Source organism: Dermacentor andersoni, chromosome 1 (genome assembly GCF_023375885.2).
Source record: "Dermacentor andersoni chromosome 1, qqDerAnde1_hic_scaffold, whole genome shotgun sequence".
Lineage (NCBI taxonomy): Eukaryota > Metazoa > Arthropoda > Arachnida > Ixodida > Ixodidae > Dermacentor > Dermacentor andersoni.
The window spans coordinates 114,326,032-114,353,679 of NC_092814.1; the positions used below are offsets into that span (position 1 = coordinate 114,326,032).

General features: G+C 42.6%; 2 protein-coding genes across 3 annotated transcripts in view; one reads left to right on the forward strand and one right to left on the reverse strand.

The window, feature by feature from the left end:
• Nucleotides 1-884: 884 nt before the first annotated feature.
• LOC126545713 (uncharacterized protein KIAA1143 homolog) lies at nucleotides 885-13,139 on the forward strand. The gene is made up of 3 exons (XM_050193668.3): nucleotides 885-1,131; nucleotides 1,190-1,313; nucleotides 2,600-13,139. Exons 1-3 carry the CDS (start codon nucleotides 1,024-1,026, stop codon nucleotides 2,785-2,787), a joined length of 420 nt encoding a protein of 139 aa, XP_050049625.1. The 5' UTR covers nucleotides 885-1,023; the 3' UTR covers nucleotides 2,788-13,139.
• A 2,087-nt stretch (nucleotides 13,140-15,226) lies between these two features.
• Nucleotides 15,227-27,648, reverse strand: part of MEP-1 (zinc finger protein MEP-1) — a 33,335-nt gene continuing 20,913 nt past the window's right edge. The window contains exons 3-5 of one of the 2 annotated variants that reach the window (XM_050193640.3): nucleotides 26,250-26,351; nucleotides 19,043-20,867; nucleotides 15,227-18,257 (exon numbers count right to left, since the gene is read on the reverse strand). In XM_050193640.3, coding sequence (XP_050049597.1) covers nucleotides 17,559-18,257; nucleotides 19,043-20,867; nucleotides 26,250-26,332 — 2,607 coding nt within the window. In that variant the 5' untranslated portion in view covers nucleotides 26,333-26,351 and the 3' untranslated portion in view covers nucleotides 15,227-17,558. The remainder of the gene's footprint in view (nucleotides 18,258-19,042; nucleotides 20,868-26,249; nucleotides 26,352-27,648) is intronic. The other variant, XM_050193641.3, reaches the window with a different exon arrangement.

A 27,648-nucleotide genomic window follows, 5' to 3' on the forward strand; every position in this document is an offset into this window, starting at 1 on the left:
GTGAACTTTACTGTGAGGCAATTAGAACATCGAATGTTACATTAACGAATTTATAACGCTTCATTCAACATGGTACTGCATTAATTATTTGCGTTTTAACAGTACATTACTCTCGTTACACACAGTGCACGCAGGTACCTACTAAAGATAATCTGAATCAGGGCGAACAGATGACGTAAAAGTACTTATCATGTAGCACGAAGCTATATACGGATTTCTCAAAAATAAAGCCTCGCAGTTAAGGAAAAATTCACATCCCAGACCAGGACGAATTCTTCCTCAACATAAGAACCCTTCTGTCCCGTATTTTATTTAGTTATTTATTTAGTTTGCAGTCTAGCCATAAACGCAGAACGACCTGCATATTGCTACACTTACGCTGTGCCCTTGCTTCGGAACCTTTACTCAGGTATAAAGCTTTAGTAAATCATATTATGTCAGGCATATTTCGCATTGTTCCTTGCGTCGCCTTTAAGCAGATGGTTACCTCAGTTCTTTACTTGTTTACCCCGTGCCAAAACTCAAACAGCCATTTATTTTATTTAGTTAGTTGTTTAATTAGAGCAACAACGCATGACTTTGTTGTTACGGCCGCTTTGCAGGCAGTGCAGCACGTGCGGAGTTCGCACTCTTCTTTCTCAAAACACCCGCGTCCACGTTTAACATGGCGTTTAATGTGTCAGATCACGTGACTTTCGGTTAAGCCGCACAATTTGTTTTGTTGTTTTTTGCTTTGTTTTTGATTTGCTTGTCCTTCGTGTTCTTTTCTCTCTTCACCTCCTGTTTTGAGCGTCGGAAACCACTGAGTGAATTTTATTTCACTCCATTTGTGATGGCCTCTGAGATCGGGCAGCGCTTTTCTACTGTTGCGATTTCGGAGGCATCGCACAACAACATCAGCAGAAGCCACCCGTGGCAGAACGCATGGTCAACGCACTCAGGGCTCCGTCGTTTATGGGTTTCTAGTTTCTATAATCGTACCTTGCGCCTGTGCCTGACAGTGTGTGGACCGATCTAATAAGAATGGCTAAAAGAAGTAGTGTCACATGCGTAAAACCATCGGACCCTCCGTTCTTGAGGAAGCTTAAGGAGCGCGTCGGCTACAAAGAAAGCCCGACGGTCGACACGAAGGTGAGAGCACGCGAAGTCTCTGTCATCACGGATAATTGATTTCTGGGCTACCTGACAGAGGGAAGAACACCAACCTGTGGACACTGTAGACCCCGACCTCGATGACGAAAAGCCTGTCGTCGTCGTTCTCAAGGCGGGCGATTTGACTGCTGAGGAAGCTGAAATCTACAGTCAAAGAGAAGGTAAAATAGAATTTACGTCCTCAGTGTCGAGTTACATGTTCTTATCAATAACTTGATCAATAAAGCATGAATAAGTGAGGAAGCACAGGAGGCTGGAGCATGAAAGCAGCTAAAAGGAGACTAGGCATTGACAGAAATGAGGGTACGTATTATGTAAGGATTCCTTTCGCGTTTCCTCACTGGCCCAGAATATGTAATCTCTGAAATCGGGTCCTCGATGCGCAACGTCCGAGCATCATTGGAGCCAATGAAGAAACGCGAAGGAAAGAATTGATCGTGAAAGGAATCCTCACACAATGCATAACTATACGCATCCAGGTGGCAGCAATCCATACTCTCCAACGAGCGGCAGTGAGAACACTCCATTTGTGCTACATACTGAGGAAACATTTTCTGCGAAGACGTGTATAGAAATGGCCCCATTGTAAGCGAGGGTAGTCTGTTTCAATACTTTCGCTGGTCTTTGCTGGTCGTCAAATTTTAAGCTACAGAACTGCGCCACCAAATGAGCAGGATGCGGACCGGCGCTGACGCTCTGTTTTTTTATGGGATTCTCCAAACTTTTTGAAGCCAAGTGGCGAGTTCACACAGAACACATGTTTGCATGATGCTGCGCGAACAACCGGGCGTGTGTGCAAGCAGCGCTACTATATAGTGTGATCGTGATGGGCCACTAATAGTAAATGTGTACTCTTTTTACTTTTATTTACTAATAGTAAACGTGTATTTAAACATGGCTGGTAACAGGCATGCTGACAAGGCAGTTGGTGAATGTAAATTTGTTTCTACGTACATGCAGCAAAACACAGACTGCATATTTGGACGCGTTTACCGTGTGGCTGGAGTTGCAGCCATATTCACTACTTTAGCGCATGAATACTGCACTGCAAGATTTGGGTTGTTTTCACAGCCAGCCTTGCTGTCACTTTATGCCTGGTTTTTCTCTTTCTCTCTCCTTTGTAGGAATTATTTTTGCACTTAATAATAATAATACTACGAGAAAACCTATCCCTCTACACAAGCAAAAATGGCTCGCACTGTGTACTGCTGTCACATGGACATTATCGTTCGAGTGCTGCTTTATTTTCCTTTTGAATTGGTGGTTTAATTTAAGTAACATCACCGTATTTAGCCCCTAAGTCATCTGTCGTTAGCCCACTTTTACTTGTGAGAACACTAGCGAGTACTAAAGGCCGGTTGTCTTGCAAATTGTCATATCCATAGATTACTCACTGATAGGCCCTCACACAGTTATTCATCATCATTGATTGTGCTTATGTTTCCAGTTTCATATAACGAGCCTGCTGATGGCAAGATAATGTTCAAGAAGCCAACAAAAAGGAAAGACAGCACCGCTTCAACAGATGGGCAAGCCAAGAGGGTCAAAGAGGTTGACAAAAGCCGCCGCCAGCAAGTGAACTCCATTAGAGACAGCCGTCTTTTGTCTTTTGGTGACGATGACGATGACGACTAATAGTGGCATGCAGGTAGGGTGCTAGCACTGCCTGCACTCAGCCAGCATTATTGGATTTCCAAGCAGTGCAGTCATTGGGAAAGTTCATCACCAGTACTGATGGGTAGGCTGTACTTTAGCTGCTGCCAGCTTTTGCAGCTCATACATGTTAAAAGTATGTTGTAAAGGTGTTTGGCACTGCTCTGTAATGTGTTTGGACAATTGATGAGGGGAAGTGTCTACATAACGTCTGTTGTTTAAGGCCTTCCTAACTGTCACATTATTGTTGCACCCAATGCCCACAGATGCGATGCGTATACAGGATTTTTATGTGTATATGCACTTTACCTTCGTCAAGCCCGTGTGGCCGTAGAATGTGACAGCATGTCATGACAACCTGAAGTTTTCACGCAAAGCTCTCTGTGACGTGTAATGTAGTGTGTGCATTCCTGTACCAATCAGCTTAAATTTCAAGGAAGCCACCAATACTATTTGCTTTTCTCTATTCTCAAAACACAGTGAGACTGCTTCAGCAATTTTTTTTTAGAGTTTGCCAATTTGTCTTTTTTGGCACTAGCAATGACACTTAATACATAATTTACTTCCGCACAACACTGCACACAAATCAGACCTTTGTTGCATTGTTCACTGAGGGACCTTCCAAGACTCGTACTTTACTTTTTCATTAGCTAAGGTTATTGTTCTCTCTCCCTAAAGAGAGAGAAGAGAGTGCCATGCACGGGGCTACACGAGTTGACGTCGTACAAATGTAGCGTGGAACCTTGCATATAGCGGAGAAATGTGTAATGGGAGATGAGCTCTGTTGTCAAGTTATTTAGGAGTTGGACTCAAGTTGGTACTTAGGGTTTGGTGGTTCCTCTATGAGAAATCACACTTGGCAGACAGTTGTCATCTTATTGCACCAAAAGCATGTGTTCATGTGCGTGTTTGTCACATTGCAAAGAAAGAAACAGTCCGCAGTCCACAGAAAAAGCATGAAAAGGAAATAATTATTACATTATCCCAGCCCACGTGTTATGTTTGTATAGCAAACTTTTTTTCCTGTATGCATGCTACTATTCTAAAAAAAATGGGTTGGCATCACCCACTGGCATCACATGTCTTTGACTTGTGTTTAACCAAAAAATAGAAGAACCTACAACGATAGCTGCATGATCCCCAGGCACATTTATTAGCAGATAGCACAGTGAGCTAGCATTCGGCCAATAGGAGCATATTCAGTAGAGACAGAAAAGAAGCTCAAGTTCGCTCAGTAAAATCCATTTTTCTTCATTTGAACAAAGATATTTAGGGAGATGCAAGCTGAAGTCAGACACATTCAAGCTCTGAATCATTGACCTTACCCGTTTTGTTAAGTTTGGCCATTTCCATGTGTTTTAGCTGTCTTCCTCCCCATTTATTCTAAAGTTTTACCCACTTTGTGCTGATTTATGTTAGCCATAGTCAATAAAAGGCAGAACGGAATTTGAGAGGTATTGTGTTGGGACAGTGAAGCGATAGAAACTGAGAGCTTCTGTCGTGTGCCAAAATGTTCCTTTGCGAATGTCCATTATTTCAGCAAAGACAATGAATGCACAACTGACAAGCAACTTCTGCAGCAGCGCAAACAGGTACACTAGGCTGTCGAATTCAGGAGAATTGGAACAGGGCACCAGCAAGATACCAAACAGCAGCAAAAGCCCATTGCTACACTGAGCTGTCGACACTATGAAAGCCACAGACAGCTTGCGTCAAGTCATTACACAGAATAACGCTTGGAAGTTGATGCATTTTGACTATTGGCAACAGAGAAGTCAGACAATCATTGCAAAGAACTACACTACCACTACTAAAGTAAAGCGGATACCCAACTTATAGGAGCACATCTGGATTACAGCTGGGCAGGATGGGCACACTAAGGCAGTATGAAGTATTGCTAAACTTACTCCAGTGTCCACGTAGGCCCTTAAGTCTAAGGCCAATGGCAATGAAATTTTGGACTGTGTAAAAATGACTACTAGTTTTAGATAGTTTAGGTATAGAGTAGCCTCCATACAAAATGTTACTTTTAAAATACAAGTAAATGTGTCATGAACAGCTGGCAAAAAAAATGTCTTTCATACCAAAACTGAGAAGAAATAACCACTAGCTGGAAATGATGCCTCACCCAGAACATGGAGAACCAGCGAAGCCCTCGGCTCACTGAAAATCTCCGAGGTAATGTGCTGGAACGTACATCACATATAGTAACCACCAGCCCTGCAGCTTTGCCAAGATTGTTTCTATGGTATATAACTACTCATTTACAACTAATTTAGAAAAATGAAATTTTATTGCACTTGGTTTGGCTCCCGACTAGTTCCTGGGGGTGCCGTCCGGGTAAGCAGTGGCATGGTCACCCTTCCGGGAATTCAGCTTCAACTAGCCACTTGGAAAATATGTTAAAACTTTTTACGCTGGCCCGATGAGAGGTAGCAGTGATAAAGATTGATCCACCAGAGAGACAAATGAATTCATGTAATTTTCTAAGGGAGCAGCTGCAGGGAGAACACAGTGCTTCAGCATGAGTTTCACGCCTTTGATGAATGAACTTGTGTTTTGTTGTGCTTCAGCTTGAAATGTCAGGATGGGTGCAAGCACCAAAAGGCGCAATTACATGCATGGCTTCTCTCTTTAGTAGTTGTTTGTTTTCTGTGTGAAATTGGCCAGAATTCATTACTCTGCAAAAATTAGCATCGCCAGCTTCAGAAGACGGGCTCCAAGCCTTGAATGTGGATCAACCATCTGTTTTGATGTCTGGTCATTTTAATATGTATGCCGTTATCATAAAAGCAATCTCAAGGAAATTGCTTGTAATCTTGTATATTGTTAGGAATTTTGAATGCGTGTTTTGAAAAACTTGTGTAATAGTTTATTATAAAAATTTTTAGTGTTTAAGATGACGCTAAAGAGTGGCATTAAGTCAATTTAAACAGGTATTCTTTCAGAACTTTATTCATTTGGCAAAAAGAAATGGAATATTACTGGGAAAGGCTAAGGCCAAACTTTTAAAATTTCATGCAAAAGCCTACAGGCTGGTTCAGAATACTATTTTCTTATATTTGGGCCATTTTGGTGCAGGAAAAAAATTTCGTAACTTGTAAGCTTGAAGGGACTGACAACTGGCCAGAATGTGTTGCGAGACGTTGAGGGAAATGAAATTATCATGGATTTATAGCGATAGAATCCATCATGCTGTTTGCGATTTAAGTAGGAATTATAATTTTAAGTTGTCGTAAAGAAAGTATCAGAAGCCAGTAAGTGGGAGCAGCCTGGCAATGAAATCTTGGTACTCCCAACGTAATATAACATTGCTGTACGTAAGTCGGCTGTTATCAAGTACAGCATACTTATTGCTTAAAATTGCAGTTCGTGTGTTATTAGATGCGTGCACCCTTTATTCTGTACGCATTACGGCCCACACATCCCACAATGCACAGCAGTGGACTAGCTGTTGTATGTGCGTGAGTTTGCGAGTAAGTACCCAGAGTTGTGTGGTCTCTCTGTCAGATAAAAAATGCCATGAACTAGTGGTGCCTTAAATGGGTGCCAGCACTCCAATATTAGCACCACGTGTGGCTACAGCAACACACTGTACTAAGTGTAACTTGGCTTGGCTAAAAAAAAAATCCCCCACTACATAATAACCAATGCAGTTGGATAGGAAACCACGAAAACACGCAGCTGTTATTGTAGAAATAATTTAACAATTCGGAAAGCATGAATCACAGGACGTCGGCTTGGTTAACAATATGATTTCTCACAGCTACGAGCGCACTTGTGGTCTACTTCCCACCATGCTGGCATATAATCGCTATCGCGCTCAGCTATCACTGTTTTCAGCATGCTTGCAGCGAAAGACTACATCCTCACTGTAGATCGAAAAATTGATAAAAAATGTTCCACAGCATTTTTCGTATTACCACTTCATGATAAGGCACTCTGACCAGTAAGCTTTCTATTCACTATAAAAAAAAGTACCATGAAAAATGGTTGTCCGTCTCTAAGAATACAGTGCTCTTTTATCGATAAACAGTAAAGTAGATACTGCCAGAATAAATTACGTCATCGCAAACTGGCCACCAGTCTCACTTTTATGCCTTCTTAGGCTTACCAAGCCTCCTCACAGCATTAGTAGTGACTGTTCTGCTATTGCGGTTTAATTTATTCACACAATTTAATATTCCCATTGATAGTTCATTTAGAAGAGTACTGATGTGTTATCTTCTTATGCATCAAATGAAGCCCCAAACCATTTTAGAAATGTAAAAAAGAAATAGTATCCACGCTGTAAATGTTTTACTATAATACTTTTTTCTATGAACCTGTCTCAGGATTGGTATCCATTATGCAGATGCATCATGATTTCAGAATAGTACACACGCTTGCTTTGTTCTTGAAAGTGCTGTGGCTGCCATACGAGAGCACAGTCAGAAGAAATGCACACAGGGCTCATTCATTTTTGAAAAGTACTGTCACAATACTAGGCCTTACTGCTACAAGATATCGGCAAATTTTTGTGTGTCATGATTTCACAACGTTGATGACGGGCCTCCGATTTGGAGATCTATCAAATTAAAATATTTTGTCTGCCACCGTCATAATTCGTAAGTGTCATCCTTATTCATGCAAGAAGAATGTGGTAGACTTTCTACAACTTTCAAAATGTGTCAGTGCTCTGCCTAGGAAGCTGTGGTAGTGCCTTGGTTCCATAGTGGAATATCATCCCTTCCTCCATGTGGAATATGATGGTGGCCAGAGGTAGGAGCTAGGTGCACCCGCTGGATAGAAATAAAGCAGTTAATGAAAAGTGTCCGATGATTACAATAGTCTCTAAAGCGAAATTTGGGTGCAGCTCGACATGCGTTTTCATTTCGCGATCAATATATTGAGGCAAAGAATTTGAGACCGAAATCACCGCATCGACTGGCAGTGGGCCAGCGTCATCAACGCCTTCACAGAGGGAGCTGCAGTATGGGAACGCTGGCATGATGTGGGGCATCGAAGCCAGCTGTGGAAGACGCCAATGACGAACGCACGAGCAGTGGCACGAGTGCGTTCGCACGGTTATGCCGAGAAGCCGAGCAGTGGCACATGCGTGGTTACGCTGAGGGACGCCGACGCTCAACCCAGGCATGGGTGCCCAAGAGCTGCACTCTAAACATATCGGTTGGGTGAAAATGATTGCTGTGGCGATACCACGCTGTTTACAATGTACGAATCGGACAAACCTAGAACCTCCTGTGCAGCACTACAGCTGGTCCTTTCGCTTGATTCTATTTCTTTATCAGTTGGTCATGGTTAGCTGATCACAGTAATAATGTAAGCGGAGCTCCGCTTGTTGCTGCAAACAATATAGCACCCGTTGAGTAGCCGAGGTCAAAGAGACCACCATTTTGTATTGTTTGTCAGTGGCAGACCTCTGGTATAATTGGCCAAAAGGTTCCAGAGAACAATCAGCACTTGCACACATGCAATAAGGAGATTGTGCAGCAGCCGCATGGCTATCACCTCCATTGCACACACATCAAAAAGCCATTCCTTCCCTCTCCCCTCCCGTAAGTGAGACGTCTAAGACTATTGCCATCTCCTGAATGGACATAAAAGAGCTCTCTAAATCAGTTTAGACAGATAAAATGTTTCTTCAGAACTCTCTCTGCACTTATTTGGCAAAAAAAAACATGCAGCAGTACCCATTTCACGATTACTGTCGTTGGTAATGCATTAGCCTTGAATAAATATAGCAACATAACATACTGCCACTGTCGAAACAAGTTATGTATGAGGCGTGCATTGCAGTGAACCTCCTCTTTTGCGATTCCCCGACACTGGGCGCCATCTACTGTCGCCACCGCAAAGCCTGCACATGGCCTGCGAAATTCATGGCGCACTGGTGCGTGCGAATGCTCATGTCATGGGGCAACTAGGCTCCTCTCTCGCGCTTCTTTTCGGACAAACTGCACCATCTAGCGGCACTGCCGAGAAGCCCGCACGCGGAAGATGAGAAGTGTGGCACGCCGGTGTCTGCAAATGCCGAGAATTGTTCCCTCACTTGCCTGCACACTCAGTGGCACATACTCAGTGACCCAAGTTGGCGAGAGGTTTATTGAAGAGGGGCACATGCATTCATGATGCAGTTCGCTAAACTGTTCGCATAAAGGGCGTTCACTGAAAGTGACATATGCCCGGTGCATTTGAGGCGCACTCTGCTAATGCATCAGGTTGCCGTTCTTGAGGAACCCTTGTGATGTGGATTTGATACCGCTCAGAATCGGAGAAATTTAAGGGATCTTTTTCGTCATTATAGAGCAGCGCATTCCCTGTGGCACATACTTAGTTACCCAAGTTGGCCTCAGGTTGTTCATTGAAGAGTGGCACACGCCTCCCGATACATACCCAGTGACTCAAGTTGGCATCATTTTGAGAACCAGCATAATCAAGTGGCACATAACCATTGCACCAAATCAACATCAGAGTTTCTTCACACAGCGGTCCTATACAGTCCCGCATTTACAGCGACCCATGTGGGTGTGAAAGATGTTCATTGAAGAGTGGCACACATGTTCACATTGGCACATACTCATTGACCCAAGTTGATCCTCCGATGGTTGGTTTTGAACACTGTTAGCTCAGCACAGCAGGCCAATGTGCTAACCATTTGATGACAATTATGAAAAATTAACCCAGGTGGGCGGAAAAGCGGTTAGATATATAGGTAGCCTTGGAAAGTGTGTGAAGTACCCAAAGAATACTAACACATTAAAAAATCACGAGCAATAACAGAAGCCAAATGTCTGTCAAAGAGACGTGATGCGTAATACTGCCGCCACCAGCGTGTGGCTTCTGTAAGCAACATTGCATTGCAAGCGGTACATTATGACACAAGTTGCTGCTTGCTTTGGCACGAGCGTGGACCTTCAGACCACTGTGGCAGCGTTGACTAGAACAGAGTGTCTCCATCACTACGTTCACCAGGAAACACTAGCAGCAGAGCCCACTTACGATTTCAAGGTACTGCAAGTGCATGCGACCGACTACCACTACATCATGCTCGATAGCTCTGATGGTGAAGACATTGTGGTGTTCTGTGCTTGAGAATGTACCTTTGCCTGGGACGGATGTGAAACTACCGAAGACCCCATGCAGCGTTTTTAAAGAAACCTTTAAGAGAGAGTCCGAGGAGACTGAATTCAAAATGCTTTCGGTGAACATTTTGCAGTAAACCAACTGCATTCATCCTCAGCCTAAGTCTGCTCTCATTCATGGTCTACCAGAGCCAGCTTTGTAGCAGTCTGAAATGGAGAAATCGGCTCAAAACTTCACTCTAGACATTCCTTTATTCAATTTTATGTGAAACCACAACGTCGCGATATCTGTGGGACGTGGATTTCAAAGCATTACTTGCATTTGGCCATTTCTGTGCAGAAAAAGTTGGAACTTTCTCGGTGCAGTCCGGTTTCTTCAAATTGCAATGAAATCCTTCTTCATAAATAAATAATCAACTATTATGGAGACGGTGCTGTCAAGTCATGGGTTGCCGCTGTGGAACTATGTCATCAGCCTCGTTCTTCCATCATCTTCAGGTTACCAAGCTCTTGTCCTCAGTACAATTCACATCCTCAGTGTTTGAGAAGTACAATTTACCAAGTTTAAAGGGACTGACAGCGGTTATCATGATACTCTTCCCCCCCCCCCCTTTTTTTTTTAGTGCAATGGAAAGTTTACCAGTCAACAGTGCCTAACCATGCAGTGCCAACTTTGGAAACGCCATGGAACGTTATCAGAATTTTTCTATCTGCAGCGAGGATGTAGTCGTTCACTGGAAGCATGCTGAAAACAGTAATAGGAGAGTGTGATAGCGATTATGCACCGGCATTAGTGGGAGGCAGGCAAGTGTGGCTGTAGCTGTGACAAAGTATGATTTTGTTTATCAAGCCGATATTCCTAAGATTTATGTTTTCCGAATTGTGAAAGTATTTCTGCGATAATAGCTACGTGTTTTCGCATTTTCTTGTCCAACTGCTTTGGTATTTAACTAGTCAAAACGAAACCAAATGGATCGAAAACGAAATGACACCTTTACACGCGATAGAGTCAGCGTGTTGCCGTAGCCACGCGTTTGTTTTTGAGTTCCAAAGCATAGAATAATGTGAGAGTGTATAATAATATACCAACTGCAATTTTAAGCAATAATTATGCTGTACTTAATAATAGTCTACTTATGTACAGTAATCTCAGACTACATCCAAAGTACCAAGATTTCACCGCCAGGCCTTGCCAGTTACTGGCTTTTGATACTTTCTTTGCCAATTTATAACTATAATTTCTACTTAAATCGCAAACAGCATGTTGGATTATATCAGTATAAATCATCGTAATTTCATTTTCATGAACTTCTCGCAACACATTCTGGCCAGTTGTCAGTCCCCTTAACTGCTCCTCTTTAGTGACCATTTAAGCAATCAAGTTTGCGTCTAGGTGAAAAGAGGTGGGTTGCAGCATTTCTTGGAGAAACTGCTGGGCAGAATTTGTGGACACAAAACTACCAAGCGACAAAACACTAACATTGTTTGATAGTGCAGCATGTGACGCTGTGCTTGAATGTGAAAATGTTGTCCGGAGTGCATTAAAGCGTAAGCGATACGATGTGCATACACAGCCTACGTCAGCAATGTTGGTTTGTGCGATAGACGAAGCCAAACGTCTGCAACATTTTCTTCATGCCAGGCTTGTATCTTCGGTAAATACAGACATGGTACTGAAAAATTAAATTTGCATGAACTCCTGTTTGTAGCCGGAAACCTACAACACAGACACCTGTAGACCTATTCAACTAATAGAAAGTTTAGTTACAGACAGTTGACAAATACTGTGATGAGCCCGTAAAGGCAGTTACAATAGAATGTCACGTTTGCCTGCAGAGCTGTCCAAGTCTTGCATGAAGATCGATCATCTTAACTTTCAGCTAAAGAGTAATTTGTCATGATTGTCGTAATTACACCAAGTCATGTTAACATATCTTCCATTGTGGCAAAAGCAATCGAGTAAATTGCTTATATAATCTTGCATATCTTAAAGGGACACTAAAGAGAAACATCGAATCAGTTTAGATTAATACCCTGGAATAAATGTGCACAGATGGGTAACAGAGGCATTGGGGTGAATAATTTGAACCACCTAGATGGATGGAATGAGAATGTAACGTCTATGGCGATTCTAAATCGTGTCCTCAAATAATTAACGCACCCAGTATACTCCAACCCATTTCCTTGGTTTCACAACATGGATGACAATGGGAAACACGGTAACCAAATTCCACGCTGGCTATTTGCTGTTGCCATCTTCCCATACATAGTGCCCCATAGCAAAGGCATGTATTATTGCAGACATCATGTACACATGATCCTCTATGCGTTATAGTGCACTATGGGAACAACTGTGAACCTATTCTTACAAGTCACCACAGTGCAGTCGTCAAGGCATGCTGGAGTCTAATAATTACCGAGCTGTTCACCCATACAATTAGAGCAGCAGCCAGTAAATCCAATGCGTACGCTCTTTGGACTTTTGTGCCAACCATGATAAACTAGACAGCCATATAAACTCCTACATCACGTTCACTATCGTGAATGTAGCTCATGTCTGGTACCCCAGTTACGATAAAAGATTTATGTCAAGGCTACTTGCAATTATTAAAGAAACAAGCAAAAGTGAATAAATTTTGTAAGAAACAGTGAAAGAAGCATGCATGCAATGTAGTCAAACCCACTTATAACGATATTGGTTTTAACAACATATCGGATATAACAATGAGCAGCTGATGCACTGTAAAAAATAAGCGCTTACTACAATGCTCCCAGGCCACATTATTGGTTATAATAATTAAATCTGGCTACTAGGTGCGTGTGTGTGAAAAATCGCGAGTTGCTTCACCACAGACACCTTTGTTCTGTGCACTCAGAGCAGCACGCCTTAGTTGAATCACCAGCCCTCGTGCACCCCTCAGGCTTCCAACCTGTCGCTGACGTCCGTGGGATGGATGGGAGAGGGGTGACAAACGAGTCATGCCGTGCAGGGTGCCTGGCACAAAAGTGGGAGTGGCAAAGTGGCTTTTTTTCCCCCTGGATTTTACTTTTCTTTTCGGTGCAGACAGCTAGCAGTCAGATTCAATCGTAGCCAATAATGCGGCGGCATGGGAGCATTGTAGTAAGCAGTTTATTTTATCATAGAACACACAAGTTCATGGTGCCACAGCTGCTCCTCGTTACATCAGTGTTGTGAAAACCAGTAATGCTATAAGTGGGTTCAACTGAAATAAAATGTTTGAATGTGTGTCCATTCTACTTTTTTCATGCAATCTGGTTATAACAATTATAGGTCATAACAATGGGATTTTCTTGGCACTTAAATATCCTAGGCCCCAATTGCTGTTGCATCCTTTGCAAGAAATACGAACAAAAAATGACTTGTTACCATGTCCAGCTAGATTTACAGACTGATACATCTAAGCAAGGCTGGTGTGAAACATCTCTAGTGTCACTCTTCCTCTGGGAGCAGCTGCTGTTAAATCTTGACATTCCTTGAACTTTCAGCAAAATGCTGAATTTGTGCTTTATGGGCGACTAGGGTTGCCACCTAGCCAGATTTCCACCGGCTTATCCAGTTTTTTCCTCGCACAGCTGGCTACCAGTTCAACCTCCACACCATTCACCAGTTATCCCTAAATCTGCACACAAGCAGCACTGCAAGCACTCTGTCGAGTGTTTATACACGAGACAACTGAATTGCCGTAAATGAATTCATTCCCAATTCCTTAAACTTTCCTTAACCCTTTGACAGCCAAGTTTTTTTTTTTTTCTTCCTAACTGCTCCACAGCCTCTGCCAGTCATATTTTGTGTTTTTTGGTTTAGTGGACATTTTGTGTTACTTAAAGATATTTGACCCTTTCTTCCATTTCTATATTTGTGAACAGTTTATAAATTTCTTCATTCATCATATTCAGGAAGGGCGCACGCCATAGTTGCGATGGCCACGGCTGCCTCTCCACGTCTAAGCCGGCCATTTTTATTTTTCGTATGTTGGTTCAGTGGACATTTCATGCCACATAGAAACTAGTTCTATGTTGTCTGTTTCTTCCAATTCACAATTCATTAACAGTTCATAAATATCTTCGCCTGTCAAAATCTTGATCGACCTGCCACACTAGTTGGCCATGCCTGCCCTGCTGGGACAGAGCAGACACATTTGGTCCCCTGCAGTCAGAAATTTAGTAGTTTTTTTGTGAAAGGGAAACTTTCATTCACCCAAATGTAGCACAAAGCTACAAAGGAAACCCATAGGAGTTCAGAAAGAAAACTTCGCAGTTAAATAAAAATTTGTCCTGGTCCACGATTTGCCATATTCATAGATTTTTTGTGTTTAGGTTACCTCTCCATAAATGATATTGTAAGCACTATTAACATACTTCGCCATTTTGATTTGTACATAGCCATCATCTTCCCTGTTCTACTTCTTCGTGCATGAGCTGGGGCGTTCCCTTTTTTGGAATAAAAAGCGCTTGACAGCTTGGTCGGTCTCGGCTTTATATCAGGTACACAATATTGATTTTAGCATGGGTTGCTTGTGGAGATGCAAGGTTTGTGCAAGGACGGGTGCCCAGAGTTATCTCTGGAGCGGCAGTCAAAGGGTTAATTTCTCAAACTTCATGTATTTTGTTGTCATCTGGATTTCCATGTATTTTTTTTTTTTGTAAGTGTGTTGTTTGTAGGTAGGGGTGTGCAAATATTTGAAACTTTCAAATAGCAAATCGAATAGTGTCCTATTCGATTTCGTCTTCAAAGTCAATATTTGTAAATGCTAATATTTTTCTAATACTTTTCAAGTATTTCCAAACATCAACTGTGCCCAACTAACACAAAACTGGAGAAAATGACAGCAAATTTTCACTCCTGCAGGCATATAATAGACAAAAAACATGAGAACTTGTGTAGTGGAGCAGGCTAGGTCACTTGGGCTGTAGGTTGTCACTTAGGCTTACAGGCTGTACAGCAATTGTTTGCACTCTCATGAAGAGTCCTGTGCATGCAAAGAAACTACTTGTTTGCTCCTCATGCTCCATTTGTGCTCTTAATAGACAATCCTTTGTAACGCACTATGTAATTACAGAAACTTGCTAACTTTAAGGATACTGGAATGTGAACATCATTTTATATAAATTGCTATAACGGCTATTTTTTATTTGAAAGCTATTCAATATTCAATTCTGGCACTATTTGGGTAGGCCTCAAAAATAGCTTTTGCACACCCCGTTTGCAGGCCATTAATGCGTCTTATGAATTTTTTCCAACAGCACAAAATATAAAACTTAAAAGTGCATTAAATTGTATGTAAAGCCTTTCATTATATTTCAATCGTGGCATGTTTAGACTCGACATATCAACACTTTATTTGGTTTAAGTTTTTGTATTTTTGCATACAGTACATTTTACAATTCCTTTCTCGTTGCCGGTTTTTTTTCTCTGCTGAGGTGGCAACCCTACAGGTGACCAGACGAGACTTCTCTCGTGCACACAATGCCCGTGTGGCACCGTACAGTGGCGACGTCTTGTTAGCTGCATTTCATGCTGCACTGCTCAACAAAGACTCTTCTGCCTCGCTCACATTTACAAAAATGAACCGTTCGACAGTTACAAAAATGTGCATGTGCTGAATCCAGCAAAAGTAGCAGTGCTAAATGTATGCACGCTGTTGTACTTCTTCAAAAGACCATGCATGCCATTTTCGGTATCACAGTATCAACAGCTTGAACGTCTTCCTTAAGCCAACATCGAAGAAACTGCCATTGGCAACTCACCATCAGCCTGCTTACAATTCAGGGACTGTGACCCTAACTTGATTTCTACAACTCAGTGACCACATACAATGTGTTTATCATTTTAAATAAAGTCAGTGATCAACATGAAAACATAGCATGTCTGAGCAGTTCGGAAAAAGGAAGTTTGCTACTGAAAATACAATTTCTAAAGAAATAGTAAATTGTACTGCTACAAAACACTGCTTCAAAATGATAGTGTATTTACACACTTGGACAAGAAACCTGTGCATGGTATAGTTGACTGCACAGCATAAACATAATGTTGGCCAATATAACTTCCAAAACCATTTGTACATCAAGTTCATATACAACATAGATTATTAAATTGTATGTGACATAAGGCAGAGGCACAATGGCCAAGCTAATGTGAAAAGTGCTGAAATTTTCAGTCTGAAATCTTATTCATGTATTGTACAGATCAGGGCACCAGAGTTTTGAGAGCAACATTAAATTCAAGTTTTGACTTTTATGAATGGGCAAGAAAAAGAGTGAGAGAAGAAAAAACTTGAATCATGCATCATGGTGAAGCCAAAGAAATAAAATGCAAAGGACTACCGCTGCCTCATGTCAGAGAAAGAGGGCGAGGTCTATTAATTAATGGAATGCAAGGGCACTTGCAGCCATAAACCCCCACATTCACACATACCATTCACACAATCTTCACTTCATTTACATGGAGCTGCAGCAATCGGAGGACCTGCTTGCATGTTCACACCCTCTCATGCAAAAATCTGCTCAAACACAATGACCACACACATGCATAAATTGCTCTGTTCATATGCTAGAGCAGAAATAGTCAAGCTAACAATGCTTGCACAGTCATTCAAGGCTATTTCCCAAAAGCTTAATTCAATCTTGTTTGCAATGTGCAAACAATTGTGCTACATGGCATATTTGCTCCTTAAAATGCACAACTGCTCCCTTCAGCAGATTTTTATTTTGAAGTACTTGGCTGTTTCAACCAAGTTATATTAATGTGAAATAGTAAAGCTAAAGGGTGAGAATTCCATGTTTAAAAGATAACCAACCACAAATGCACTTTACAGATTTAATAGCCGTGCATATAACAAGGTTAACAGCGGTCCCAATAGGAACTCACGCCACATCACTTCGTTTTAATTCACTGCTATGTACAGAAAAAAAAGGGGGGGGGGATGTGGTTGTTTTATCACTCAGCAAAGCTGAGGGTATGGGGTACAGACGGCAGAAAGGCATGCCTAACATCTCATGAGTATTACTATAAAAAAAAAGGAAAAAAATAAGGAGGTGGGAGGTGCATGCATACAGTGAAGAAAGAGCACACTAAATTGTAAACTTGACATTTTCTTTAAAATAAGGTATATTAAAATAAAAAGTACATTAGGCATAGCTAACAATGGTAAATATAGCGCACCCACGGAGGAGATCCAACTAATATAAAGCTGTAGGAGGCAGGCAAAAAAAACATATAAATATAAATAACATCTGAAAATAAAGGTGCCGCACACCAGTTTGTTTGTTTTTTTTTTTTTTTTCACGTGAGAAGATAACCACTCCAGAGAAGCTGGTCTTCTGCAGCCAGTCCTTGTGCAATTCTGAGGAAAGGACTGAGGATAAAGCAATCACCCAGTTACTCCTACAGTGAGTGTCCTTCCTTTTACAGAAGAAATTAAGAGCAGGGGAAGTAAGGGAGAGGCCAGTTTAGCAGCCATACATGGCAGCTACTGTAGCAGGAAAAAGTGCAGGAGCAAAGGTGCTGATGAACACCACATGCGTGTTCATTTCTCCTGTGCTTCCCCACAGTCACTTGGTGCTACCACTGCACTCAGGAGACCTCTTGCTGGCCAAAGCACACACGTGGCAAATTTCAAGACATACTCCTAAGCACTTGGGGCAAGGTCACTCCCCATCAGCTTGCTGGCCATCCACATCTGGCTTTTTCATGTCTAGTCCACCAGCATCCTTAGGGCAGCGGGGCCCATCCACATCCATGGGCTCCTGCCGAGCAGCATCCTCCTCATCCTCGTCGTCATCCTCCTCTGAACTGTCCTCGTCACCAGAGTCTGATGTGTGCAGCACAATCATGCCGTCAAAGGAGCACAAGCACCGATCACACTTTTCAATGTGGCAAACACGAACATGGCAACGCCGCATGTGCTTTTCTTTCAGGTGTTCTGCTAAGTCCTCCACATTCTCCTTACAAGTCACGCATCGAGTGCCGATTGGAGGCTCAGCTGGCTCCACTGGAGCAACAGGAGTGGCCACCTTAATGGGGGCTGCCTCATCTACCTTGATACTCCCAGAGATGGCGGGCTTCGGTGCAGGTTTTGCTGTCACAGTGGCAATTTCCTTGGGCTCAGGCTTAGGCTCTGCCTTTGCAGAAACAGCAGCTACTTTTGCCGGGGCTGTTGGAACAGAGGGTGGGGCCACAGCTGGTCGCTTTGCAGGTCGGTCATCTGATGCAGCAGCAGAACGCTTCATGGCTCCACTGTGCACTGTGTAAACATGTGTTTCGAAAAGCTTGTAAAGGTTGAATGTCGCTGTGCACACTGTGCACTTGTAGGAGAGGTGGGCTGGCTTCAACACCACACGGTGCACCTGCACAGGCAGAAAAGTAATGCATTTACACTTAGAACTGCAGTACAGCTATGACAAGGAAACAAAGAGTCGCAGTTTCGCCTGAAAGGCGAAGCACTGATTGCGATAGCAAATTAGCAGACAGCGATATAGAGTAAGGATAGCACTTTTATCGGCACTTACCAACTTGTAAGCATTCGCTTGCTAACTAAATTAACAAGCATGGTGTCAGGGCGCACAGCAAACATGAACCCATCACACTCGATGACCGTGGACACTCGCTGTCGAAACGCTGGCGCAAGGAAGCGCGGCACCAGCAGCAAGCGAAGTACTTTCGTGCAGTCTATCAGTTCAACGCAAACTCAGCGCCGAGAACACACAGCACACACAAAGCTACAAGCCACTAACGCACAGAGACTCTGCCCCCAACACAGATAGCTCTCAATATACAGCCACGTGACCACGCACAGCCACCGTATGCACAGTTGCAGGTGGAGTAGAACGCCGCCCCCTCCTCCCTCCCCTCTCCCTTACAACGTTGAATTCCTCGCACACCACGGAAGACAGCGTGCTTCCTCTCCGCTTCCGTCCCTTTCGCGTGGGCGAGATCGAGCTGCTATGGTCGTCTCTCCTAGCACTCTTTCACTCACACGTACAGCATAGGGTGTGCGGTGACAGTATTATTGCCCTTGTACATTATACAGAACCTCACAGCGACAGCAGAAATGCACTTGGAATGTCTGTGTAATCGCTACTAAATAATAAAAAAAAAGCACTGAACTGCAACTGCAAAGAGAGCTTCTCACCTGGCTCATGTGGGCAACCAGCTTGGAGGCATAGATGCGGCCACAAACAGTGCAACGACCACCATCTTGGCCAGAGTTGGCCAGATCCTGCATGTTGGATGTGACCAGGCCATGAGCACCAAGTAGGTGGCGCTCCAGCCCTTGATCCGTGAAGAAACGCCACTGGCACTTCTGACAGTTGAGTGGGGGGCGGGAAGCGAGCATCTTGGGGTGGATCTTCACCTTGTGTATCCATTGCATGTGTGTACGCAGCTGCTCCAGGTCTTTGATGTAACCATCACAGATTTCACAAATGACAAAGGCTGCACCTGAACCACTGGATTCAAGGATCACAGGTGTTCGTGGTCGCTGGCCTGGAGGGGTCTGTTGTTGGGCTTGCAAAGGAGCCGCGGCGCGAGGACCTGGTCTTGTATTGCCATTGTTGGCAGGTGTCGGTGCACGGGCAAGGGTCACAGTCAGCTGCGGGCTTCCATTGAGCAGCGGAATTACTTCTGAGCCACTGCCGACAACTTGGAACACTTGGTTAGATACAGGAGCTGGTTGAATCAAAGCTAGCCTAGGACGTCCACGTCCACGGTTCTGATTCAGCGATGCAGTTGATGCCAGCTGCTGGTAAAGCGGTGGTGCTGTTCCTCGAGGCCCTGCAAGTGTAGGGGCTCCATTCCGGCTCAGCGCAGTATATGTGCGATTTTGGGCACCTTTAGCTGGAGCTGCAGCATTACTGCCTAATGCCAGAAAGAACTTTTCATAAGTTTTAATGTCTTCTATGGTAATTGGCTTGGCTGTCACTCCTGGAGGCTGAAAGTCACCAGATGGCAGCTGATTCATGCCATTGTTGAAATATTTCTGGCAACGGTTCACATGACCACTGGCCTTAGTTTTAAGATTGGTCTCAAAAGGACAAAAAGGACATTCATAGAACTGTGGTGGGGGCTCCATGGTTGGCAGTTTGTTGTGGATAGCTTCCATGTGGAACACAATGGCCTTGGCATCCCGTGTCACAAAGTTGCAGAAACTGCACTGAAGTTCCCTACGTGACGTAAAGTGGGGCGTCAGTAGGTGGCCTTCTAGGACAAGACTTGATTCAGTTTTGAAGTCGCACACTCTGCAAGGCTTCACCTTGAAAGTGTACGGGGCATTGGCAATTTTCGCTTGCTGGTGTGCTTCAGACAGCCTACGGTGCTCCTCTATCATCTCTTGTGTACGGCCACCTGCCTTCTTCATTTCACGTTCCTTAAGCCGTATTAAATCTCTATTGAACACTTCAAGTGCCCGACTCAGCCCCAGACCAATAAGAAACTCCCCAGCTGTGCTCTGGAAAAAGTCAGTCACAGAGTTGCCTCCTTTTCCCAAAGGAGACACTTTCTTCTTTTCAGGTTTTTTCTCACGAGCTGCACCATTTTCAGTAAAGAACTGGTCCGGTTTCTTAATAAGTAAGGGAGTCACCAACGATGGAGCTTCTAGCAAAGCCTCCACTTCTTCCATGCGAAAGTCTCCACTCTTTGGCATAGACATTGGTACATACTTGCCAATTTTTACATAACGACGCAGGAACTTAGGAAGGCGAGGCCGCACTTTTTCTTCCTCGTCCTCTCCCTCTTCTTCACTATCCTCTTCCTCTGGCTGTTCCAACATTTCTTTGCTAGGCTTAACGTCAGACGAGTTCTGAGACTCCTTTGTAGGCATGGAGCTGTCTTCAGCAACTCCATTGCGACCTGGCTCAGAACTAGTAGAATCCTTATCATTGCTGTCATCTTGTCGAGATGCAAGGCTGTCATCTTCTTCTGTCTTTACATTCACTGTTGTGCCTTCCATATTTTCAGTGCTGGAAAAAAAAAATGTAGCGCTCCAATAAGTATAATTTGCTGGTTTAGTTGGAAATACAGAACCATTGATTATTCACAAATTAAGTCAACTACTAGTGGGGAAAAAAAATCTCACGCTTTCAAGTTTTGGTACTTTCTGTATTGTGTAGTGCTGCGCTTGTTTTGGTCTCGTGAAGCTCACACTAAAGAGTCAAAGCACATGCACATAATATTCAAGCGACAGCGACACGACAGACTCTGTAGCGCCTCGCTGTGGGACTATATACATGGGCAGGGCAGCACAAAATAAAATAGTAACAAACTTTCATTGTTGTCTGAATAAATAAATACAATCGTACACCAGTAAGAAAATTCTAACAAGCCGCAAGGCAGTTTTAACCACAGGGCTCTAAGGGGGATCTAAGTTTAAAGTGCTGTCTTTGCCAGTAAAAATGCATTCCATACCCCCAAGGGTAAATGCTGCAGCCAATAGAGAGTTTGTAATGCCAAAGCAGCAGTTTTTAATGATTCATCATTAGAACGCTCATGCAAACGAAAACCAATTGGTCATCTCATGGCATGGGAGAGGAGCAAAGTGTAGAGGAGAGAGGGTGTGTGGTGTCACACCTTAGGAGCCAATAAGAACACAGGTGGCGCATGACATGCTTCAGCGCTCACACTTGGCGGATTGCCAGAGGAGAAGAGAAAATTATGCTGTCGCGCGCTGCAGCGGACTTGGCAAATTGCCTGTGGCATTGGACAGGTTCAGACAGGTCTTTTGAGAGCGCGTCTGAGCACAGCGTTAAGTGACATGTGTTAGGAGTCGTTAAGGGGCCTTTTGGCACTCTTCAGGCATCTTGTTGGTTGCTTATGCGTTGGAATGTGTTAATGCTAAACATTTCTGCCAGAACACAGGCTTAAGTCACCCCTTGTCTTATACAGCGGTCTTTAACAGAACGTCTTTCGTCACCTGGGAACTTACGGCGCGCATGTTGGCAAACGCATCATTTTAACTACAGACTGTCGTACTTAAGAACAACCTTGCAGTACACCATTCTCTTGTTGAAAAGTGCATGAAAAGACTATGCTGAGGCATGCCTGGAACAACCAATTAAACATGAAATTTAAGCATTTCGCATCCTGTTACAGATTCCTAAGTCAACTAGATGCCACAAAATACAAAATGATCAGGTAGTGTTGTAAGCCTTCGCTAAATCAAAGACTGCAAGAGTGTCATTTGTATAGAAATGCTTTGTGGATTGTGTGTTCTAGCCTAACAAGGTGGTGGGCTGTTGAACAACCTATCTTGTATTCAGATTGATGAGCGTCAAATAACTTTTGTTTTAAGCATAAATGTTAATCTGGTATTTATTATGTTTTGATAGGATTTTTCCAAGGCAACTTGTGGGGGCCATGGTTCAATAGCTGCTGGGGAATGTGGGCGGTTTTTCAGCTTTTGAAGAACGGCACTATTATTGCGTTTTCCCATTCTCCTTGATTCCCATATCTTGTTCAAGAATTTTAACATAGCTCCCATCGCAGCTCCAGAAAGATGAGCCGCCATAGAATATGCCTGCCACCACTATGTTTTTCCTACCAGAAAGCCCATTGCTCAATTCTTGAAGTGTAAGTGGGTGGTTGTATATTTCTTTTGCACCTCCAGAAATTGGTAATAATTGTTGCTCTGCTAAAATTTGGTACCTAAGAATGTTTTTGTTTAGTGTGCAGAGCTGAATATGCCATAGAAATGTTCTCATCTTCGCTCGTTTCTTTGAGAGAAGTTTGTGTTCTTACACTTGACAGCAAAGGAAATATACAAGGTGAGTAATCTCCATTAAGCTTTCTGATCTTTTCACTCAGTTTTTGAAGCTACAGAACTGTTAATTGACAACACTTATTACTGCTGTGATAAGATTTTCTGCATTCCTTCATATGTATAGTGCTTTGGCCTTGGCCTGTTTGAAGCCTAGGAGACTACTCTATCCCAGATATCTAAACAGAACTTCCCAGGCCTTACTACGCAGGGTTCCCCCTCCCCCTTGCATGCATTTTTTGCCCACTATGGATTTAAACCTTCCAATGTTTGGTTCTTACAAAGTACCCCTGTGTCTTTTTTTTCTTTTTCCTGGGATGTAATAAAATGAACACAACAGTTTATTTTTGGTTATGCAGAAGATAAAAAAATAACACAGATAATAGCAAATGGTCTCTTTGTACGGTCCTCACATTTGTATCTGACAAAAGGAATAGAATGCGCCGCTGTCTAAAAAATACCCAACATTCTCTGCATGTTTTCACGGTGTCAGGGTCAGAATTTGACGCAGTTGAAGTTGCCTTCTTGGACAACAAGCTGTCATTGTTTGAGTCCCGAGCTTGGCTCCTATTGAAATCCAGAAGAGCTGCTGCTCCAATCAACAGGTTAAGGTACCAAGCAAGCAATCAAGCTTAAGAACGGAGCACATTCATTTATTTGAACTTAACCAGACAAAGCAAAGAGCAACAGTTGAGATACGACAAAGGGCAGCGCTATCTTGGAGAAAGCAAACCGACGAAAGGAGGGCCCTCGTCGCTGGAAAGGAGGCATGCCATAATGAAGGTAGCGGAAAGAACTTATAAGCATACGACAGCTGGTAGAAACAGGCAAGAGTGACGACCGTACTGGTGCACAAAGTCCGGGAGCCACCCTACCATCTGCGGACATGTGCACAACCATGCCCACAAGGGGTGTGTTCTGCAGTGACTAACACAAACCCAGACTAAGCAAACCCAGAGAGAAGAGCAAATATGCTTCTAGAAATACACAACAGATGGCGAAACCACTTCCAAAGCTTGCGAATTCCATGCTACAACACACATGCAGGTGGAGAAAGTGGAGAATGTATGGGTACATCTATGACATGGCAGGACAGAAATGTGGCAATGTACCGGTATGTCAGTGACACTAAAACGGTTAACTTTTGTTCACGAACCCAGAAGATTGGGGAATAGCCTTTTAAGCTGTTGCCATTATACACAAAGTAAACTTGCAATTAATGACATTGACGCTTAGTTCTGCTAAGAACATGTCTTTGACACTGCCATTTTCCATAAAGAGCAACCAATCTACAAGCTGCAGTTTCCAACGACATGGTTTAGAACATTTGAAGGGCAGGGTTGATGAGTGATTGCAGGCAAATAACCACTGCCATACGAGGCGTCAACAACTTCCATTCAATATCGACAAAGAATGGTAAGCAAAAGGCAAAATCCAGGTGGCTAAATTTACATGAGCTTTGTGAAACATATGTTGCTTGTCTGACAAAGTAAAGTTTTCAGTGAGCTGTCCTCTTTGATCAGTTTTTTGCTACCCCACAGGGGGCTGTGAACATCAACTCTTTCCCTACTGCACCCACTGGGCAATGTTAGCCCACTAAAGATGGTTTCAAGTGCCATTTTCGATATGTTCCGCATCACAAGCACACTGTGCCATCTAACTTATAATAGAAGCAGCACAGTTTCGTTTTCTATAGTTCTCCTCTCTCTTTCTTCTTCTCTCTCTCTCTTTTGCGGCGTTTTCTGAATGGGATTATAAGATGCAGGACGTTGAAAATGACAATGGCGGCCTCCACAAGTGTTAGGTGCACTCCCAGGTACTGCAAATTCCACGATTCTGCTGTGTGTGCATTCCTTTTTTTTAACTGACTGCCTGAGCAGCAGCGAGTCAGACAGAGGGTGTTGCCTTTCTGTCTGAATTTAATTTGGAGAGCAAAGACGGTGGATGGACCACAAGTTTGGGCTCCTTCACTATCTCAAGGCATTCACCACCAGTCAGTTAATGAACACATACCTACCAGAATTTCAAGAAATACAATGTTATATGTCACAATGTTATATATATATATACAATGTTATATGCAAAACTGAGCAAAAAAAACAATGTACTGCAAGACTTGCAACATTCTCCTGTGCTTTACACTAAGGAACTGATTTGCCACATGGCATGCACATATATAGGGCTTCCAGCTAAGTTTTTGTAGAGGAAGCACTGTTCAAGACAAAATTTAGATTTCTTAACAGATAGTGGCCATTCGATGGTGAAAGATGTCAAATATTGCACAATTTTTTTAGCATTTTGTTTGTTTTAGGTACAAGCATGTTATGAAAGGTTTTGTTTAACTTTATTCTACAATCTTGTTATTGGCAATTAAGATTCTGTGTTACCACATAGAACTCGTTAACAAAGCTTCTATGCCTGAAAAGCACAATTACTCTACTTTCTTTTCGTGCATTGCAAAAATAAAATTTGATTGCAACAGTTCCTTGAGAAAAACAAATCCAGTGTAACGTACAAAAAGCGTCCATTTTCAATACAGTAGGGAAAGAGTTAAAATGCCCAAATAAAAGAAAAGATTTTGGTGGCTGTTCTATTCTTTTTGGGGGCAAAGGTACAATTGTGGATTTTCAGTCTCATCCTATGAACAGATGCAAGTGTTCACGCCTCTGCATCACAAGCTTCTCCATCCACTGAGCTTTCACAAGCATCAACACAAAGCTACTGACAGTGCAGTCATCTTTTCAATGTCACCACACCTTTTACGCAATGTTCTCTGTTGGTTATCTAAAGCAGCAGTTATTTTTATTTTTAGTGGCAATGCCACATAGTATTACTTATTTGTTGCATTACATTTCTGTACAGTAGTTGCGACTTGTTTGAGAATCCTGAACACTAGTGTAAGAAATGCAAATTCATGGCAATGATGAGAAATCAGGAGACTTGATTAAGCTGTAGCAATTTTAGTTCCTGCTTCAAGCAGCAACCTTGCAATATGTGAAAATCATCACAGAAATTAACACAAAAGGCACTGGCTTCGGCCAGTTGGCTAGGTACCATACCAAAAACAGCACTAAAGACAAGGATGACCAAGAAGACAACACAGATGCTGGTGTTTATCATTAGCACCTGTGTTGCTTCATTTGTAGGTGCCTTCTGTAGTTCCCATAACAAAAAAGGAAAAAGACACAAACATCACAACCAATGATATTGCTCCATGCCACAGGGATAATGCTTCATTGCACTTTGAATGTTTCATTGACACTACATTTAGCATCTCATTTGCATGTCTAGATTTTGTAAACGAGCAAGCAGTTGTGCAGTTGGCAGGCCTTTTATGTTCAAAGTTCACAAAAGTAAATTCATGAACTGCTGAAGTTCTAACACCACAGCAAAACATACTGATCATGCTGTGCACCCTGCATTTTATTTATAGGCAGTCATCTGCTTCATAAGCCAAGATAGAAGCCTTTGCCATGCCACTGTTCACTAATTGCAAGTGATGCTGTATGTTGGGCACGTAGCCCCTTAGGAAAAAAGAGGGGGGGGGGCTCTCTCTAAAAGAACCATGCCGCACTTGGTCTTAACAAACCTTTTATATTTGCTTTCTCCTGGAAGGTGTACTGTGCTGCTTGGCATTGACTCATTAGTGTTTTCCCCCTTAGTGGACACCATTTTTGCTGATGGAGCCTGCCTGGAAGAAGCACATAAATTAAGCCACACATATTCAATTGAGCAAAGGCAAAAACACAGCCACCTATTGTCACTGCTCCAAATACAATATCATTCATCCAGGTTAATCAGCCAGCTCATGGCTCCAACAATATATAACAAATTCTGGTTTGATAGTCAATGTTACAATGCTTGCGAGACCGGCCATCGGTCTGCAATGCAACTGAAATACTTTAGTCTCAGATATCTCGCTCTACTAATATTCGTGCATTATTCTGTACTGAACTAAATTACTATCAGTGAGACAGCATATAACCTTGTACTTTCACAACTACGGCCAAGAGATATTGCAATTTCAAGTAGATATCAGCATTCTACATATATCGAAGTTTATATGCCAAATTTCGTTAGTATTGGACAATTGTAAGTGCCCAAAGTCATTCTCATGGGATTGTTAAAAAAATTTGTTCAGGTGTACTAACATTTCTTTTTTTTGCGTATTTTCACCAACTCTACATGCTGTTTGAATATCAGCACTTTGCAGCCTACAAAGGGCTAAATAAGCTACAGCACAATGCTTTGTGAAAATTTAATACAGAAGAAAGTGCCTGCAAAGATCACTATATTTTGCCGTCATAGAGTACATAAGTGCTTGAAGCCTCTAATTGGCTCGGTTTTCAAACTTATAATACAAAAAATTTAAATAACTTGTTTTTTTTTTTAGTAGCATCTCCCTGTAACTTTTTAAAATCCCCAGTTAAAGACAATTTCATAGTGACGACTTGCCAAGCAGCCAGTTTACCACCGGCGCAGAAGACAATTGCTCCAATGCGCAGCTTTTTTTTTTTTTTTTTTTTTTCGTTTCACAGTACTGGAAGGTATAGGAAAAGACAAACTGCATAATTTTCAGAAGCACTGGTACCTTTCAGCCAAAATCATAGGCAACAGCATAGGAATAATTTTGCAAAAGTGATAGCTATATGGCAAAACAAAAGGTGCTACTTCATCTCCGTATCTGTTGAGGCTGCATCAATTTGTTAAGAGCAGAACTTCACTGAACAGGCCTTACGTTTCCACGAACTAGCAGTATGTTTGGCTCAAGCAAAAATAAAACACTACTGTGGCTTCGTACATAACCATCAGCTAAATGCATCAGGCTGATACATTTAGCTGATGGTTATGTGGTGTTATCAGGCAGACATAGAGAACATAGGCTCAAAAAGAGTTCAGTCACAAGTTGTGGCTGTGGCAGCTTGTAGCACAATCAGTCATGAAGAGTCATTATACAAAGCAATAAGAAATTGCGTCTGGTTTGGTTT

Bases quoted from the DNA above. Each gene is read 5' to 3' on its own strand.
- LOC126545713 (XM_050193668.3), top strand. From the start codon at position 1,024: ATGGCTAAAAGAAGTAGTGTCACATGCGTAAAACCATCGGACCCTCCG. The intron at 1,132-1,189 runs GTGAGAGCACGC...GCTACCTGACAG, and splicing joins GCCCGACGGTCGACACGAAG to AGGGAAGAACACCAACCTGT. The intron at 1,314-2,599 runs GTAAAATAGAAT...TTATGTTTCCAG, and splicing joins AATCTACAGTCAAAGAGAAG to TTTCATATAACGAGCCTGCT.